Source organism: Psittacula echo (genome assembly GCF_963264785.1).
Source record: "Psittacula echo genome assembly, chromosome: 4".
Lineage (NCBI taxonomy): Eukaryota > Metazoa > Chordata > Aves > Psittaciformes > Psittacidae > Psittacula > Psittacula echo.
This window is the reverse complement of record NC_137738.1, coordinates 107,755,204-107,774,492: the sequence shown is the minus strand read 5'-3', so window position 1 is coordinate 107,774,492 and position 19,289 is coordinate 107,755,204. Positions and strand designations below refer to the sequence as shown.

Here is a 19,289-nt window from a genome sequence, read left to right as displayed (position 1 = left end):
AGATTTATTCTACAGTGATGTTCTGAACAATCCTGGAGAACAGGAGGACAATCTGTACCTCCTGCTTATTCCTGTGATGAAATCCCAGCACCAAAACACAAACTGGACAGCACCAGCTCATGCTACACAACAATCGCATTGGGGGGGGGTTTGAAATTAAATTTCACTGATGACAATTAAAATATATTCACTTTAAAAAAAATAGAAAACCAGGCAGGGCATCCTGGACCAAGCAACCACGGAACTGAATTAAGCAATGACATGGTCCTCATTAAATACCATCAATGGCCAGACCTAAGACTGGATTAGACTGTTGCACACTTGAAATCCACCAGTTGATCCCTCTCCAGCATCATATTATGAGGAACAAAGATAATATAGAAAATCATGTAAGTTTGTTAAGCTGAGATAATGGCAGGCTATCGTGGTCCCACCAGTTGCCATGCTAGCTTTGGTACTCACCAGCACTTTGCTGAAGTGCTTCAAACATTCATGTGGCCCAGACCCACTCAAGACATTTTGCTGTTTCCTCCCACAGCTGTGTGTTAAACCAGCTCCTGCAGTGCTCCAGCAAGCCCTGATGCTGGAATAAAGTGCCATTAGCAGCCTGATGGGAGCAGGACCTCCCTATCCAAGCAGCTCTCGAGCAGCTCTGTTGGCTCACTGTTGTTCACAAAACCATACTTCAATACGATAAAAAGCAGCAAACGGTTTGCTGCTAGCTTAAGCACATCAAAATGGATCTGCACAAACTCAGATGCATGCCAGATCCAGCACAAATACAGAAGAGGTGAGCAAGGTCAGAGAAATGGCAGCACCACAGCAGCCTTGGCCATTCCAGCAGCTTCTGCCTGGCACATCCACACGCCTACACCACCCTTACCTGCTGTGCAGCTACAGAGAACAACAGACCCCAGAACTAACCCAGCTAAAAAAAGAAACCATTTAAGCAGCTTTTCCAGGCAGACCAACATGCTGAGCAGTTTATATACATCCTTAAGAGAAGGACAACTGAGTCAGCTTAAGAGACAAAACAAGATCCAGACCATGAATAAAGTCATAAAACTCACAGAATGGTTTGGGATGGAAGGGACCTTAAAGCTCATCTAATCCAAGACCCTGGCATGGGCAGGGACACCTTCCACTAGACCAGGTTGCTCAAAGCCCTGTCCAGCCTGGCCTTGAACACTGCCAGGGATGGGGCAGCCACAGCTTCTCTGGGCAACCTGTGCCAGGGCCTCACCACCCTCACAGCCAAGAACGTCTTCCTCATATCTCATCTCAATCTCCCTTGTCAGGTTAAAGCCATTCCCCCTTTTCCTATCCCTAGAAGTCCTTGTCAAAAGCCCCCCTCCAGCTTTCTTGCTGGCTCCTTTAGGCACTGGAAGCTGTTCCAAGGTCTCTCTGGAGCCTTCTCTTCTCCAGGCTGAACAGCCCCAAGTCCACACTGCTCCTGCAAAACTTAACCATCAGATCCTGCATCCATGGCCTGATGAAGCTTCAGCCATCATCATCATCCCAGCAGCACCGAGGGCTTAAGGAGCAGAAAGTCCTGGATGGACCCATTCAAAAAAAATAATCAACACGAGGGGGAGGTACTGGTTTTACATTTTACAAGATTGTTTTAACTGGGATCAACTCACCCGCTTGAGTTACCTGCAGCTCTGCAAAATGGTTGTGCCAAAAGCTACTACTGCTGCTGAGAGAACCCCACCCAGGCACAGCCTCATTGCACTCACCTTATCACAGAATCGCTAAACAACTTCGTTCTCCACCCTCAGCCTCAACTAGGTATAACTAACTCATTTCTCCTCAAAGAATATCCAAGACACAAGACCAACCATCTCAGAGAGGTAACAGACCTTTTATCCTACTAAGCTGGGCCGTCTGTAAAGGAACTGGTTTACAAGGAATCTAGGCTGAGGCAGATAAAGAGAGATGACTCTGAACCCCAGCTTCCAGATGCTCACTGTGGAAAATGTGCAGGTATAAGGCTGGTCTCCTCCTTTCCTCAGGACTGTTTATGCACTCCATAAACACTCCTGTTTGTCACAAAATCTCACATGGCCACCTCAAGATCAGAAAACATACTTATCCTGCCAGCTCCATGAAATAATAAATCGTCCTCACCACCTCGGAGGACAGGACATAAATGACTTATTTGGAAGCACTCTGGGCTGGTTTGTGCTACAGCTCCCCAGGCAGCAGACGTGATGGCTCCCTGCCCTGTCCACACTTCCAGCCATGCCATCCTGATCCCAACCTCATGCCAGCTCCAGTTCCTGATGGACCCTTGACCAGGATGATTCAGCCCAATAACGCAAGAACCCAACATACGTTTGAGAGCACTTTTGTTTCTGAGCAGAGCTCGGTTACAGAGTGGTCTATTCAGCACCGCCAGTGAATCATAAAATATCTCAAGTTGGAAGGGACCCATAAAAATCATCGAGTCCAACTCGCAGCAAGGAAATAAGGTCAGAAACAGGATATGCCCCCATGTGACAGCATGCAACCATTATGTCTGATTAACACATCTCTTAGAAGTGTGTGTACTCCCCTCTGCTGCACAGGTTCAGTTTGAGTTTACAGCTCAATACTGTTGCTGGCAGCTGTCAGAGCAGGCCGACATGTTCTGCCCTTGGCTGACCACTCTTACCACTTCTGTGCTGGCCCTGGTGTGCATCTGATGCTCAATATGAGAGGGGAGAAAATAATCATTGGACTTATTTTCAAACCAGCCAGCAGAAGCAGGTGTGACATACAAAGTCATACAGCATATAATACAGGCTGAGAGATTTGGGTTTGTTCAACCTGGAGAAGAGCAGGCTCCAGGGAAACCTTAGAGCAGCTTCCAGTGCCTAAAGGGGCTGACAAGAAAGCTGGAGAGGGGCTTTCGACAAGGGCCTGCAGGGACAGGACAAGAAAGAATGGCTTTAAACTGACAGAGGGGAGACTGAGATAGGAGGAAGAAGTTGTTCCCTGTGAGGGTGGTGAGGCCCTGGCACAGGTTGCCCAGAGAAGCTGTGGCTGCCCCATCCCTGGCAGTGTTCAAGGCCAGGCTGGAGGGGGCTTTGAGCAACCTGGGCTAGTGGAAGGTGTCCCTGCCTGTGACAGGGGGTTTGGAACTGGATGAGCTTTAAGGTCCCTTCCATCCCAAACCATTCTGTGATTCTATGATAAGGCAACATAGGGTCAGAAAAATAATTCAGAACCCTGTTGTCCTGGAACAACCCAAAAGGACAGACTTCTGTCTTCTGTGGATGGTTAGAGGTGCTGTAATGTAAAACAAAGCAACTGTGAAAGAAGGAATAAGAAAATAATGCAAGAGGTGACTGTTCTGACAAGAGGAGCTCAATGGCCAATCAGCACTGAAGAAGAGATAGACGTTAAGGTAAAGAAGCAATGATGCTTTCCTAGTGAGATATAGGAAGGTAAATAAACCACTCCAGTAAAGAAAAAAGGCTTCCAGTAAGGTTATATATTAATATTTGCAACAGTACTGAACAGAATGTAAAAGCATGTATGATTCACCACACAGAATACTTAAAACATTCAGCGATTTACATTGCAGATTAAAGGGAAAGGCACCGACACAGCAGTAAGGTTAAAACCATCCAGCAGTCAAAGGCAAGGTCAAATGTTAAGGTTTCTAATCACTGTGAATTTGCCTCTTTATACACACACACTCACATTTTACGTCATTATATTAAGCTAGCTGATAATGCCACTTCATATTTCAGTAATGCTGGCATAAAAAGAAAATCAACGTTTTCATACTTTTTCTTAAACTATTTCTCAAAATATCCCTCGAGTTAAATTATTTCACAAGTAACTAATTTCAAACCATATAACAGAGCAGTGTCTTTTTTTCTGAACCCCTTTTTCCAGCAGTAAACTTTAAATAGTTTCTGTAAATCCCAATATATAAAAGCTTAACCTTTTCCCACTTACAAACAACTTTGATTAAGTCTTTCATGAAACAAAGGAACTATAAAATGCTAACACATGCCAAGCTTTGGGAGGAATTGTAGCCTTTTCTTTTTATAATTAGACATCTTAAAAGGTGTCTTCGACTGATAAAAGTGTTCAGAACAGTTTACTGCCAAAACAAATTCCATCCCTAAACCAACATTTGTTCTGAGGACCACCATCCACAGCATCACTGGAGTCAACAGGAGGCTTTCCATCAGCTCCCGCAACCACTCAAGCAGGTCTTAAATCCATGTCTGCTAACTAACGCACCATGAAGTTAGAGGTTAAAGATGACCTAGAGAAAAAGGATCCTGACGTATTTCCAGGCTTTTTGAATCACTTGAGGATGCAGTGCTCCTGCATGCATGAATATGTATGAACACACATACAACTTCAAAGCTACTAAACCAATTTTCTTTGAAGTTTTCCTCCTTCTAGCTAAAGCCTGCAAGCAAACGAAAATTTAACACATCTCATGTAATAAAAATGAATGCTAGAGTAAAAATTCAAATTTGTCTGTGTAGATGATGAACAGGACATGAGAGATTATCGTAGTGGTTTAACTGTAATTAAAAATAGTCAATTCAGATGAGCTGAAATTTAAATGATCTGGAGGTTCATAAACATGGACTTTTTCATATCACAGAATCACAGAATGGTTTGGGATGGAAGGGACCTTAAAGCTCATCCAGTTCCAAACCCCCTGCCACAGGCAGGGACACCTTCCACTAGACCAGGTTGCTCAAAGCCCCCTCCAGCCTGGCCTTGAACACTGCCAAGGATGGGGCAGCCACAGCTTCTCTGGGCAACCTGTGCCAGGGCCTCACCACCCTCACAGGGAACAACTTCCTAATACCTAACCTAAATCTCCCCTCTGTCAGTTGAAAACCATTCCCCCTTGTCCTGTCCCTACAGGCCCTTGTCAGAAGCCCCTCTCCAACTTTCTTTTCGAACCCTTTAGGCACTGGGAGCTGCTCTAAGTTCTCCCCAGAGCCTCCTCTTCTCCAGGCTGAGTAAGCCCAGCTCCCACAGCCTGTCTCCATAGCAGAGCTGCTCCAGCCCTCAGAGCATCTTTGTGGCCTCCTCAGGACTTGCTCCAACAGCTCCATGCCCTTCTTATGTTAGAGCCCCAGAGCTGGACACAGGACTGCAGGGAGGGTCTCATCAGAGCAGAGGGTGAGAATCCTCTCCTTGGTCCTGCTGGTCACACTGTTGGTGATGCAGCCCAGGACACCGTTGGTTTCTAGGCTGCAAGCGCACACCACTGGATCACACTGAGCCTCTCATTTACAATCACCCCAAAGTCCTTCTACTCAAGACTTCTCTCAATCCTAAAATATCTCTGGATCCTAAAATCTCTCTTTGTATCCTAACATAATGTTTCTCATAGCCTTGCTCAATTTATGAGGTATTAGAGAAAAGCTGAGTACTTTTTCACATTAAATAATATAATCAGTAACCACAGAATCCTGGAATTCAGAAATTTTTTGCTTCACCTGAGCTCCATTAAACATACTTTACTTGTTGGAACAGCTGCTCTGTGAATTACAAACAATGAATCTTAATAAGATCCCGTCAACACACATTCAGTCTACAAGGTTATACAAGTTAGCCACTAACATGCTTTATGAGAACAGTAATTGATTTTAGTAGCATATGCCTTTGTTGTAGAAGTTCCCTGTTATTAAAGCTAATGGCATCTGTAGGATCCATTCATCCACCACCTCATAAACTCACTGCCAATATGAATAATCAGAGTCCGATGGGTGTAAAATTAGTACTTTTGATGCCAAGAAGCCACTGATTTTTCCATCAAGTCAGACGTATCCTAGGGCATGATGGAATTCTTTTGTCCAGCTCTCATCAATTGCTTTCAGTCACAGAAATTGCACGACATTGCAATCACTGTCCAAGAAAACAGACATGAGTTGAAAACAAAGTCAAAGTAACACTGCGTGAACCAAAAAAGGTCAGAATATAAGAGGAGATGGAATCAGGAGATGAAGTCCTGAACTTGAGTATTTCACTGTCATGTGCATTTGCAATAAACTTTAAAAATAAAAACCCCATTAGTCACCCTTGTATCAGTTCAGAGTTGGAACAGAAAGGTCAAATGATTTGGGATCATGAGAGCATTCAGCAGTTTGGTCCCATTTTCAAGTCCAGTAATAGCACAACTCAGCCAATATTAAAGATCATACCTTGCAGTTTTAATCTGATTTTAGTGACTGCTTTAACTGCAGAACAAATTAGAAACATGTTTTGAAGACACCAAAAACCCACAGCTCTCCAAGAAGAGAAAAATATTATTTTCTGGTATTCCACTTCAACATTTTACAGATCAAAGATTCAGTTGCATCTTTAATCTTCTTGCTCTCAAGATGTTCAACTGTTTGATCAGATACCAGTTATAGGATAAATGCAGCCATTTTTTAAAGCAATTTACTAAAATGTCAGGATTTGTTAAATGTCACTAAAATCCATTTTTTTAAATGACTGTCCACTAGAAACCAGGTGCCACTCAACCTGATTCTTGAATTGGTTCCTTTACTGTAGTCCCTGCATTAAACAGATGAATAAATTCATGCCTGACTACATTAAGACGAACATTATCTTAACTCTCCATATTACAGCATTCCTTATCTCCATCAGCTGTATTATTTATAACTCTGAATACTGGTAGCACTTGAAAGCTACTGCCTTGAATGACACTTCCAACTCTACAGGGAATGAACAATCACTTAGCAGTTTAATTATATGCATTAACAGAAGCTTGTGGCTCAAAAATGTGGCTCCATTTTAACTCTAAATTTACATTTTCCCCTCTTTCTTGTAAATGCTAGTCTAATTAAAATGTGAAGATAGGATCTGCATTCAATGATAGAGGCAATGGCCTACTGACCGAGAAGTAGGGACTAAATTGGGCCTTTTTGCTGCCTTTGGAGCAGCCTGGGAACATGCACATAGTCAAGCAGCAGTCGTTACCTGGGAAGCAGGAAAATAAATCCTATCCAACAGCAGTCTGAAAAGTGGTCATTTTAAAAATCACTTAACATCACTATCTTTCAATTATGTGACCTCAGATTTGCTCTCAGGTTACCAGAATACGACCTATCAAAGCTCAACATGACCCAGCAATGGGTACTCACAGCCCAGACACCAACCAGCAGCTTGACCAGCAGGTCCCCCTCTGCTCTGTTCTGGTGAGACCCCCTCCCCAGGCCTATGTCCAGCTCTAGGGCCCAATATAAAGATGTGGAGCTGTTGGAGGGAGTCCAGAGGAGGCCACAAAGATGCCCTGAGGGCTGGAGCAGCTCTGCTCTGGAGACAGGCTGAGAGCTGGGCTTGTTCAGCCTGGAGAAGAGAAGGCTCTGGGAAGAACTTAGAGCAGCTTCCAGTGCCTGAAGCGGCTGACAAGAAATCTGGAGAGGGGCTTTTGACAAGGGCCTGTGGGGACAGGACAAGGGGAATGGCTTTAACCTGATAGAAGGGAGATTGAGATGAGATCTGAGGCAGAAGTTGTTCCCTGTGAGGGTGGTGAGGCCCTGGCACAGGGTGCCCAGAGAAGCTGTGGCTGCCCCATCCCTGGCAGTGTTCAAGGCCAGGTTGGACAAAGGGGCTTGGAGCAACCTGGTCTAGTGGGAGGTGTCCCTGCCCATGGCAGGGGATTTGGAACTGGATGAGCTTTAAAGTGCCTCCCATCCCAAACCATTCTGTGATACTACAAATTAACAAAAATATATGATTTCGTTTGCTACGTACCAGACTAATACATATGCTTACTTTAGGATGTATTATGCCTCATGCAGACTTTGAACATCAAATAAAGTAAATGGATTTGTCTGCTAATACCCAGAGTGAACAGTGTGAAGGACCTTGTAATTCACCCTTCAAGATGTGGGAAGCTGTTAGACTTCCTTCCCCAACAGCCTCAAGACCCCAAATCTATATTCCAAAGGGAACATTTCCAGAAGTGTCTAACACAATCTTCAGCTTCGATAGGAACACATTATCACATTAAACGCAGGAAGACACTGCTCTTGGGGTGCAAAGCAACCATTAAAATAGAGACAAACTTGACAGGAGCATTTTGTCCACAGATGTGAAGCTGTCTTCAGAGTTATTTACCCAAGACTATGCACCTCAGTCATAAATACCCTGCTTCTCTACATAGTACAGGAAACTGCTGCTGCCAGACAAGAAGGGAACATGCCTGCCTCCTACCTCAGGGTCTCTCTTTACCCCGGACTCTCAGGATCCACTGACTGCCTCCTGTCCAACACTGCTGGAAAGTTGCTCTCTCCAAGTTTGCACAGAACTTATGGCAAGGAGATCCTAGTCTGCGACACTTCCCAGCACTGCTATAATACAACTCAATACTAAGAGACATTTAACATTTGTAAGAGGCCTTGGGCATCAGCAGCATGACCTTGGAGCGTGGTTTTGACTCCTGAACTCAGTGTCTATCTGAACACCAAGACAAATCTCTCCAGATTGTGCTCACTGCACCAAGCAGTCCCATCTGCTTAATCTTGCAGGTGCTCCAAGTGAGTCTCCATTTATTACGCAGTTCTGGAGAAACCCATGAGAATACCTCAATCAATCTGCTGTGAAGTTTCACCTTCACTTTTACTAAACACAGAACTCTGGTCTCTCTCTGTCTGGAAGGGTCAGCTTTCCCCTAGGGCTAAGTATAGGAAATACAGCATTTTTCACTGTCTTGAGTACACAAATTTTGCTACAGAGATCCCTGTAGAGCATATCTTTATATTTCACATACCCCCAAAACAGCAACTCTGGAGTATTTTTGATAATCCAATCCCTCTTCATCAGAGCTCACCATAAGGAGCATCCATACAACCATGTGCCCTTTCCCACCCGACTCAACCCTGTGGAAGCTTCTCTCATCCTTGTTCACAGCAAAAGCATTAGACTTTTCCAGTAAGCTTTTTTTTTTTTTATTTGTATAATATTAAACACTTACCCCCCCCCCCCAAACTAACAACTTAGTCCTCAGAAATTGAATTTGGATATCATGGTTTGTGCACTCTGATGACAAGCATTTAGTTGCTGCTGATGGTTTGTGCTAAAATACGTATTTTACTGAATGATGCTCTCTTTGCCTAAACACCCGTCAAATTCGCACTCTCTAGCCAAGATAAATCCCTCTGTTCCTGCACCCCTTTCCATTTGGCTGTATGTTCCCAGCCATATGCTCATTATTGACTGCAGCAGCAAGGGGCCCAGCAGCAGTGAAAAAGCCCCAGAAAACAACTTCTGAATGCTGGTGTGAAAAGCACAAATGACTGCAGGAGCCTGTGCAACCCGTGGTGGCCTTGGGACTGTCAAGTGCAGAAATGATCTTTTAGTTCAGATAGAGAAAGGGTCTCAAATGTACCTTTGTATTTAGCAGAAGCTTTTTGTGAATGAGAAGCTATTTTAAAGGTAGTGATTATTATTATTGTAACTTTTACAGCTGGCATGCTGGAGGAAAACGTGTGTGTGAACAAAATACTAATTCAGAAAGACAAAAGAAGCAATCCAAGACCCATAATAAATGCAGGTTTTCCACACAGCCTGGCAATTTATCATGTCCATACTAATGGTACAGCAATACAGGATGCTGGGTTACATCAACAAGGGCATCACTAGCAGAGATAAAGATGTCATTGTCTCACTCTCCTCAGTGACTGTCAGGCCACAACAGAAATACTGTGCTCAGGTTTGATTCCTGCTCTACCAAAAAGATGGAGAGGGTCCAGAGAAGGGCCGCAAAGAGGATCCAAGGACTGGGCAGTTGTGTAAGGAAAGACTGAGAAAACTGGGCTTGTTCAGCCTGGAGAAAAGAAGGCTCAAGGGGAGACCTTATCACCAGTTGGACACAAGAGGAAAATCTTTCACCATGAGAACAATCAGCCATTGGAATAATCTCTGAGGAGAAGTGGTGAACCTCCCAACTTTGGACATTGTCAACATTCAGCTGGAGAGGGTCCTGGGCCATGTAGTCTAGGTTATGCTTTGTCTAGAAAGGTTAGACCAGATGATCCTCAAGGTCCCTTCTGACCTGAGATTCTAGGATTCTGTGATTCAGTATGTACTACTTCTACAGTGGAATGCAGAAAACATCAGGCCACTACTGAAACCCCATCCTCTGCATTTTCCACATTGCTCATGGGTCCCCAGATGATGCAGAAGCTGAAGGACCAGTTTTACCTAAACTATTCAATGGATTCAGCTATTCTGCTCCTGCATATTGTCACACTGAGGGCTGCAGCTTTAACTTCTACTTCTTTCCTACACTCCACATATCTAGAGACAAGTTTAACCTGATTTATAGGAAACATACTCAGAGATGCAGCAAACATACCCAGCAAGTACATAAAAGTCATTTACACACATATGCTGGAGCGGGAGAGGAGCTTTGTGCACACAACTCCACCATCTGCAGAAATGGGCACACACTGGGGCTTTATCTAGACATTTTATCCAGAGAAATATGAATGCAATTACCTGTGAAAATACTTTCCAAAAATAGCTTGTCCCTTACTATCATGATTCATATTAACATAAAAATTACCATGACATTGGTCATAGTTCATGGAACTATAATTGTTTCCAAAGTGAAGGGCTTTTTAGCACTAACATTTACTAGAACTCCAAGAGAAGCTGTAGTAACTGAAGGACTGATCATTAAATACTGTCTAATGCATTTCTGTAAATGTGCCATTAAAAAAAAAAAAAAAATTTACAGAGGCAATGCTGGCTACCTGCAAATAACAGCATCTCAATGAGATGTTTAGTAGGAACTGAAAGAGAAATCATTTACCCCACGAAACCTTTCAGAGCTCTGTTTAAAAACACAGATAACACTCTTCCCAAAGGAGTAAAAATCAATGTAGATCAGCAGTTTAACCATCTTTTATTACAGTTATTAAAAGCCCCGACTGAGGTGCAATATATTAGTTTAATTATGAATTTAATCTCCCTGATGAAAATGGAAGTCCTCAGGAAAACTATCTCCTTATTTACAGCTAAAGGTGATACAACAGTATCTGAAGTTTTACAACAATGTCAAATATGTTGCAAAGAAAAAGGACACTTGCATTACCCACTGCATTACTTGACCATTGCTTTTCTCTTTCATGTTCAAGAAAAGGATGGACCCCTCTGCACCACTTACACTCAAACCACAGGCGCATCAGGAATTTCACTAAAACTGGTCTAGTTCTGAGAAATTCTTATTTTGCAATTCTTTCAAGAAAAAAAAAATCCAGCCTGACATATGACTGTAAAAAAAGGAATTTTCACCAGACTAAAACCATTCAGTGATTGCATTTTATTTAAAGAACACAAGAACAGCTCTGCTGAAACAAACCAAAAAGCTCCTCAGCCTGATTCTTGTCTCCAATACTGCCTATTAAATAGTCCTGCCTATGCTTTTACCCTCATCATTTTATTTATGCGAGACTTTAGATAGAGTAAAGCCACAGGACATCCTCATAGATCTCCTCATGGAAAAAGAGCTCCTCAGCAACTGGAGGCCTATGTGATGTTTCTGGGCTGCATCCACCAGCTCCCACGTGCCTCCAGAGCTGACAGGTTCTGCTACAACTTGCTATGACACTTCCTCTGACACTTCCCACACTTGAAATTTCTGATCTTCTGGCACTCCTCCCTGTTTCCTTTCCTTTTTTTTGGCTCCCCAGATTTAATTCATCTATGAAAGGTCTTTAAAGTTGTTTGAGATGGGCTTTCAGCCATCCCTCCTGGAAGACTGGGAGGAACAGCAACAGTAAATTATGCTTAGGCAAAGACCATAAATATAAAACAAAGGCAAACATTGCAATATCTTCTCCATTCATAAATCCATTACTAACTTAGTAGTATTTATTTTAGAGCAGATAAACTTTGTTGATTATACTATTGCCTCTCAGTGGCTCTGCAGAAACAGAATGAGGAATTTAGTAATAACATCCTGGGAATTCTTTAGCCTCCTGAAGTTTTTGCTTAAATCCTAAGTTCTGCTTGGTAGCCCTGTTGGCAAGTGTGATTCATGAATCCTCCCAACCATTTACCCCTAGAGTCACCTCATCTCCCTCGTGGTTCAGCAGCAAAGCTGAGTGTTTATCGTGTTCCACAGAATGAGGTGTCTGCTCTGGTAACAATTCCATTATTCCCGCTGAGTCCTTGATTTATTCTAGCTATTATTCTAATTATTTTCTCCGACCACCTGCTACGTGAGGCGCTGCGAATCGGTGTTATCTGCTATGCTTGCATTTGCCAACAGTAAATAGCAGCGTGTGTATGTAGATGTACACTACCTGACGCTCCCGGCAGTCACATGGGTGGTGGGAAGAAGCAGAGCATACTCCCTCCCTGCAGCGCTTTCCCCATATGTGGAATGGGGTGGAAAGGCCTGAAGTAGAAAGGAAATCCTCCAAGGCTATAAAAAGAATCAATAATAAGGGAAGAAAACAGGCATGATGAGGGAGAGAATGGAGAAGCACAACATAAAGGGGACACGGGACTAGTATATCCACTCTCTTTAAAAGAGGTAACTAATAAGTTTCCTGATGAAGCCAGGCACTTCCCATGTACTGTAAAAAATCATATATGCATATAATGAAACACATTCAATATAATCCCATCAATGAACTAATGGTTTGAGTAATTATTAATAAACTGTCCAGGAAAACTCTTGCTATATACACACACAACTTCGAAAATTTAGATATGTCTGCAAAGAAGTAACCGATGAGCATCCTTGCTGCTGGATAGAAGGAGCAGGAAATGTTTCAAAATCAATAGGTCATACAGGACAGAAACAATGTTAGTCTTGAAACCATAATTACCTGCTCAATTTGAAGAAGCACCCAGTATTTTTAGTACGCAGTCAGCACAATCAGCAAGTTTTTATCTTCCCAAGAGAAGCCCCTGTATTTAATACATCAACTGGTAATGAAGGCAAGGTGCTTAGACCTCCTTTTAAAGTCAGCTTGGTTCCTTTTTTGTCCTACTTTTCCCTGGTCTGAAAAGCACATGTCTAGAAAGGAGGTTAATATCACAACAAATAGTTATCTTTCCACACTATTCTGAAGTACTGCAAAATCAAAGATCTATAAAGATCCTTGATAAGCCACAAGTGGTTTTGTCCCAAAAGTCAAAGATGATACATTTTAGGAGAATACTGCATAGAAGAGCACTCCTGTTGCTCATGAACAGCTCAGTACTGTTGCAAGAACACAACAGATGCTCTCCACTTGGCTTCTCTCTTTGCTCTCACATTATTTTTATGTAGTAGAAACGTCTAAATATTTACGAGCATGGGCTAACATTTATACAGCACAACATATAAGTAAGTTGTTAAACTCAAAATTATGATAGAAAATTTTAAGGTAGGAAATGGAGAATTACTATCTAGCTGAATCCCTGAGAAAGAAGGAATTACTGCCTGCTAAATACTTCCATTATGTTCACCAGTGGACTCTGGAGGGAAATAAAAAACAGAAAAAAGAGTTGCTTTTACCCTTTATTCTCTCCTATTTAAGACAAAGGATCTTTGAAAAATAAGTTATAAAGCATTTAAAATAGGATCAGAAAGGCATAGGAGAAGGTAAAGGGAAGAGGACAGTGGTCTCCTGTTTACCAGTCCACCTTGAAACACGTCACAGTGATCAAGGACTTCAAACTGAGAGACGGGAGGTTTAGGTTAGATATTAGGAAAAACATTCTTTACTATGAGAGTGGTCAGGTGCTGGCACAGGTTGCCCAGAGAAGCTGTGGCTGCCCCATCCCTGGCAGTGTTCAAGGCCAGGTTGGACGGGACTTGGAGCAACCTGGTCTAGTGGAAGGTGTCGCTGCCCATGCCAGGGGGTCGGAACTGAATGAGCTTTAAGGTCCCTTCCAATCCAAACCAGTCTGTGATTCTATGATCCACAACCTCTCCACTCCCATTCCCTGCAGCTCCATTTTCCGAAAGGCATGGTGATCACTCAGCTAGGCAGCAAATTCACAGCCACCTCCTTCACACAGGTCTTTTTACACATGCTGTCCGGTCTCAGGTCAAGGTGGGGACCCTGCACACCTCTTTAACACAACCATTTTTGATTCCTTCTTCTCCCCTTTCTCATACTTCCTTTTCTTTGAAATGACACAGGTATAGTTCTTCTCTCCGTGTTGATGTGACCTATCACCTCTTCCCCACCAGCTTGCCTCCCAACTCCCACTTTTCTTCCACACTCTGTAGCATTCACATTGCTTCTTGAGGGCTTCATCCTCCACACTGATTACTCATCCTCCAGCTCCTCATCTGTATGTTCACTGGCATCTAATCTTAATTTGATCTGCAAGTCCTGCTTCAAGTTTCTGAACTCATTAACGCGGCTGTCACTTGGTCTTCACCCCCCTTGTAGTCTTGAATTCCCCCTTTTAAACTATCACCTGGTTTTCTTAATCCCCTGCTTAGCATTTCTCTTTCCTGGCCCTTCAACCAGGCTTTTTGCCAGTTGCAGCAAAAAATCCTGATCTTACCTTATCCCTTCCTTTTCTAAATTGAAAAATTTCCTAATTCTCTTTGGGCCTCATACTCATCTACTCTCACTTTTCCCATCCTATCATGTCCCAGGCTGGCCTGCCATCAGCACTGGTTTTCCAAGCTCCACAGCCAAGAGATCTCTCTGCTGGAAATAGTCTAAACCAGTTGACATTCTCCGCTTTGTTTCCTCCTTCTCTTGCTTTTCTGTGTTCAACTGTTTTCCTAGCTTTCTTTTAATCCCCTCTTTCACAATTGCAGCCTTACCACCAGTTCTTGTCTCCTCTTTCTGGAAACTTCACCTTCTGCCTCTTCTATTTCTGCAAAAATTGTCATAAATATATGGACAAAATACAGAATGGCATCATCCTCCCCTTAACAAGCAGGGGAGCCTGCCGGCCTACAGAAACTGGAGGCAGTCCAGCATCACTTGAAGTTACACCTTTAAACAGACTTCCCACATCTCCTTCAATGAAAGAGGAGGAACTCCAGATCAGACAGTGGAAAAGCCTTAGCCATTTATCATGGGTAAGCAGCAAAGAATAATAATCACTAAATACTTGCTATATAAGCTTGTAATTCTCCCTTAAAGAATTCCTCTCTTTTCAGTTTTACATCTTCTAAATACCTTAGATTACTCTATCTTCTCTGCTGTGTCTTACCCAAGGTTAACTCTTCAAATCTTTTTGTCAGTATTACTATTCTATCACAAATTCTCTCCAGCCTAATACTACTTCACTAAGTAGTATAATTACACATAAAAAATACAGAACTTCATGAGATATAAAACAAAGAATCCTAGAATGGATAAGGTTGGAAGGGACCTTAAAGCTCATCCAGTTGCAACCACTTATCATAAGCAGGGACACCTTCCACTAGACCAGGTTGCTCAAAGCTCCGTCCAACCTGGCCTTGAACACTGCCAAGGATGGGGCAACCACAGATTCTCTGGGCAACCTGTGCCAGGGCCTCACCACCCTCACAGCCAAGAACTTCTTCCTCAGATCTCATCTAAATCTGCCCTCTGTCAGGTTAAAGCCATTCCTTCTTGTCCTGTCCCCATAGGCCCTTGTCAAAAGCCTCTCTCCAGCTTTCTTGTTAGCCCCTTTAGGCACTGGAAGCTGCTCTAAGGTCTCCCTGGAGCCTTCTCTTCTCCAGGCTGAACGAGCCCAGCTTTCTCAGCCTGTCTCCATAGCAGAGGTACTCCAGCCCTCAGAGCATCTTTGTGGCGTCCTCTGAACTCAGTCTAACAGGTCCATGTATACATATGTATGAGATATATATCTAAGATACAGTAAGGGACTCCAAGTTTTCCCATAGCCTGCATCACAAACAATTCTCTGGAAACACTGCTAATGTGATGTCCACCCTCTACCTCCTCCAGCATTATAAGAACTTAATTCAAGAGCAACAACATCTGGGGCAGGAATTTTGAGTTAATTTTGAGCTCTCTCACTGAATTCTCCTCTAGTTTTATGCATACCCCTTTGCCCCAGCCTCTCACTTTCTTCACGTGAACACAAGATTTGCTGAGTACTGTGATAATACATTTATGAAGAGCTCAAGGAATTCTGCACAGAAGCCCTTAGAAAAAGTACCTCCTGAGGTTTCAGAATTGCCTTCATGTACTGTACAGCTGCATTTTCGACTAGCTCTTTCTAGACATGTGTGTTTGCAGCATACCAGGATAAACCTTTGCTTTCTGCCTGTCCTTCTGATCAATACATTCCATTGCATCGATAGCTTTTTAGTGCCTCAAAGCACCTAGTCTGACTTGCATGGAAATATACCTGTGATTCCTGAGTTGTGACTGGAGTTTTTGCACTGTTTAGAAAAAAACGAACCAATTTGACTTAAAAACCAAAAGAAATCATGTGAAAAAATCCACCAGGCTACCAGATGAAGTGGTAAATTCCCTGCACTATTTACATTTACGCTTTATTCCACATTTCAGTTTCTCTGCAAATACTTTCATATTTTCTTCTACATCATTGATAGATATTGACTAGCACTGAGCCAAGAACAGAGATGCTATATAATACACCTATACATTCTATTATGCAATTAAGTACCTTTGAGATAGTATGCTTTTAACTTTGAATCATGCACTATTCTAAATCCAAGGGAAGAAAACCACCTTGGAAGAACTAAGAGCCCTAGTTAATATCGGAAGAGCTATATTCCACAGAGACCCGAGTGACTCAGTCTTTCATGAGGCAAGGATATAATTTTCTGGATGAAGTAGTTCAACAAATCTTTCTCACCCTCCACCTTCAAAAATGAATTTTAAATTATTTGTCCTTAAGAAACAATTCTGGCCTGGATTATAACTAATAGCTAAGAAAGAGAAGCAGCATTAGATGAAAAAGGTGGAACACACTAGAAACTCCCCATTATTTTAAGCTGTACTCACAACAAACTGGTCCATGTCCCTTTCAAGCCCCATGTTTGGTAGATCAGGCATCATGTGCGCCACCACTTTGAACCCGGCATCCTTGGCTAAGTGAAAAGACTCACACACGGCCTTCACGGTGTGACCTCTGGGGAGAAAGAAAAGAGATTCAGCATCACACAGAAAAAGACATATTGTCTTACGCTCAGTTGAAATTATTGTCTAGGAAGTGGGAAGGACTGAGTTTGGAACATGGTTGCTAACAAACTAAACTACACTTCAGGCTAAAAGAGGTCTAGTTTGCTACTTCTGTAGCAGGTGAACCACACCAAGGCTAAGCTATTCAAACCACACCCTGAGAAACTTTGGAAAGCTGCTGAAATTCGGTTTGTGAAGCAATGACACAAGTTGATGCCACAGCACAAGCTAGGACACACTGCACTGAAGACTGTGTATAATCAAAATCATAGAATGGGTTGGGCTGGGTTGGAAAGGACCTTAAAGATCATCCGGTTCCAATCCCCCTGCCATGGACACTTTCCACTACAACACATTGCTCAAAGCCCCATCCAACCTGGCCAAAATGAAGCATAACCAGAAACAGAAGCAACAGAAGAGGAAAAGGATGGAGACTAAGTAAAACCAGCTAGCTAGAGAATCATCTGGCAACATGCCTGCCAAAGTCTCAAATCCTACTTTTAGAGAAACACACACTCTTCTCAACTTCTTAAAAGTGTCAAATCTCTGAAACACAGGCTGGATTAGGACTGCAGGATTTTACGTTGTTCTCCACTGACATCAAACCAAGCTAACTCAGGCTTAGAGCAAGAAGCAGCAGCTCGGAGAGTCTGGGAGCCCAAATGATGGCAGGAACAAAGACTGAATCTCACAGAACTCGTTAGCCTCAAGCAAGCTCCTCTATCCTTCCACCCCCCGCCAATCACTTTCACTGCAAATAGCTACTAGGAGGTCCTCACCACACGTGGCCAGTCTTTCTTCCCATAAAGTCCTCAGTTTTGCTCTTCCCCAGCTTCCCCATCCACTACTGGCTGACATTTCTGGACATTTCTATCCTCTCAGCATCTGCTACCTTCTCTCTCCACTCCCCAATTTCTTCCCATCACACTTTTACACCAGTTCATCCCATCTTTTGGAATTCCTTGCCAACAGATTAGCTCAGCAGGTGACTCTTCTTCTCCTCCATAGCTCTTTGGATGAAAAATTAATGCCATCTGAGCATCTGCACAAATGCACACCTGAGACCTGATGTGAACCCAACCAAACAGCCACTTCCCTTGTTTTAAGGACCTCTACCTTCCTCTCTATTGGCAGATTCTGCCTCCATTAAATCCCTACATGCAGTTTTATGACTACAGTTTTGGGTTTTTTCCTCAGAAGTATTACGGTGTTTTTCTGACACTGTTCAAGGACAGTATTACTCAAGACCTTGAGTAGCCTGAGGGGAGTAAATGGAGACTTGCTTCATAAATAAAAATTATTTTCTTATTAGAAGTGGAATTTGAGCTGCATCAATAACTTGATTATTTGATGCCTAGGATCTGTTCTTGAATATTTTTCTGCCTCACAGCCACCAAAAGCACTCAAAAACCTCACTAATGACTTATGGAACATAATAGAAAGTAATTTCCAAACAGTTAGCCTAATTGGTTGTAATCTGACATTTTGCTACAAGCGAAATATTAAAAGTTTAAAGTCAAAACACATCCCCCACAAAACAGAAGCAAAATGAGGTCGTTTCAAGAGAAAGAGAAACCTGAATCACCCTTCTCTGAAAGTATATTCTAATTTTTTGTTCTAAAAAGTTGGAGGGAGGTGTTTAAGTGAGCAGCCTGCACTTTCGCTGCTCTGAGAGAGCCTGCAGCAAAGCTGTTTAGGAATTCTGCAAGCAGCTTTGAAAAGTGCTTTTAAAATTGTAATTCTATACAGCATTATTTCTCAGTGAAGTCAAGCAAGTAATACATAGAATCAACCAGGAAGGAAAAAAACCTTTAAGATCATCAAATCAAATTACCCCAGGACTGCTAAGACCACCACTAACCCAAGTCACTAAGGACCTCATCTACACAGTTTGAGCACATTTCCAGGGATGGAGATTCCACCACTTCCCTGGGAAGCCTGCTCCAATGCCTGATCACCCTTACAGTGAAGAATTTTTCTCTAATATCCAGTCTTCATTCTTCTTCTTCATCAGCAGGAAAGCAAGGGTTCAGTAGCAAATGTACAAGTCAAAAGTGACATACAGCTGTGAATGATTTATGGTACTAGCTCTGATGTGACACACAACACTGAAGGAAAACCAAAGATGACTGAAGTGATAGCTAAGCGAGGTTTTAAAGTTTCACTGCAGGATAGAACAGCTTTAAAAGATTTAAG

General features: G+C 42.7%; 1 protein-coding gene across 4 annotated transcripts in view; it reads right to left on the bottom strand.

Annotated features, from left to right (window-relative positions):
- Positions 1–19,289, bottom strand: part of ELP3 (elongator acetyltransferase complex subunit 3) — a 98,051-nt gene that overhangs the window by 45,964 nt on the left and 32,798 nt on the right. For all 4 annotated transcript variants that reach the window (XM_080615645.1, XM_080615646.1, XM_080615647.1 and 1 more), the window contains one exon: positions 16,917–17,043. In XM_080615645.1, coding sequence (XP_080471771.1) covers positions 16,917–17,043 — 127 coding nt within the window. The remainder of the gene's footprint in view (positions 1–16,916; positions 17,044–19,289) is intronic.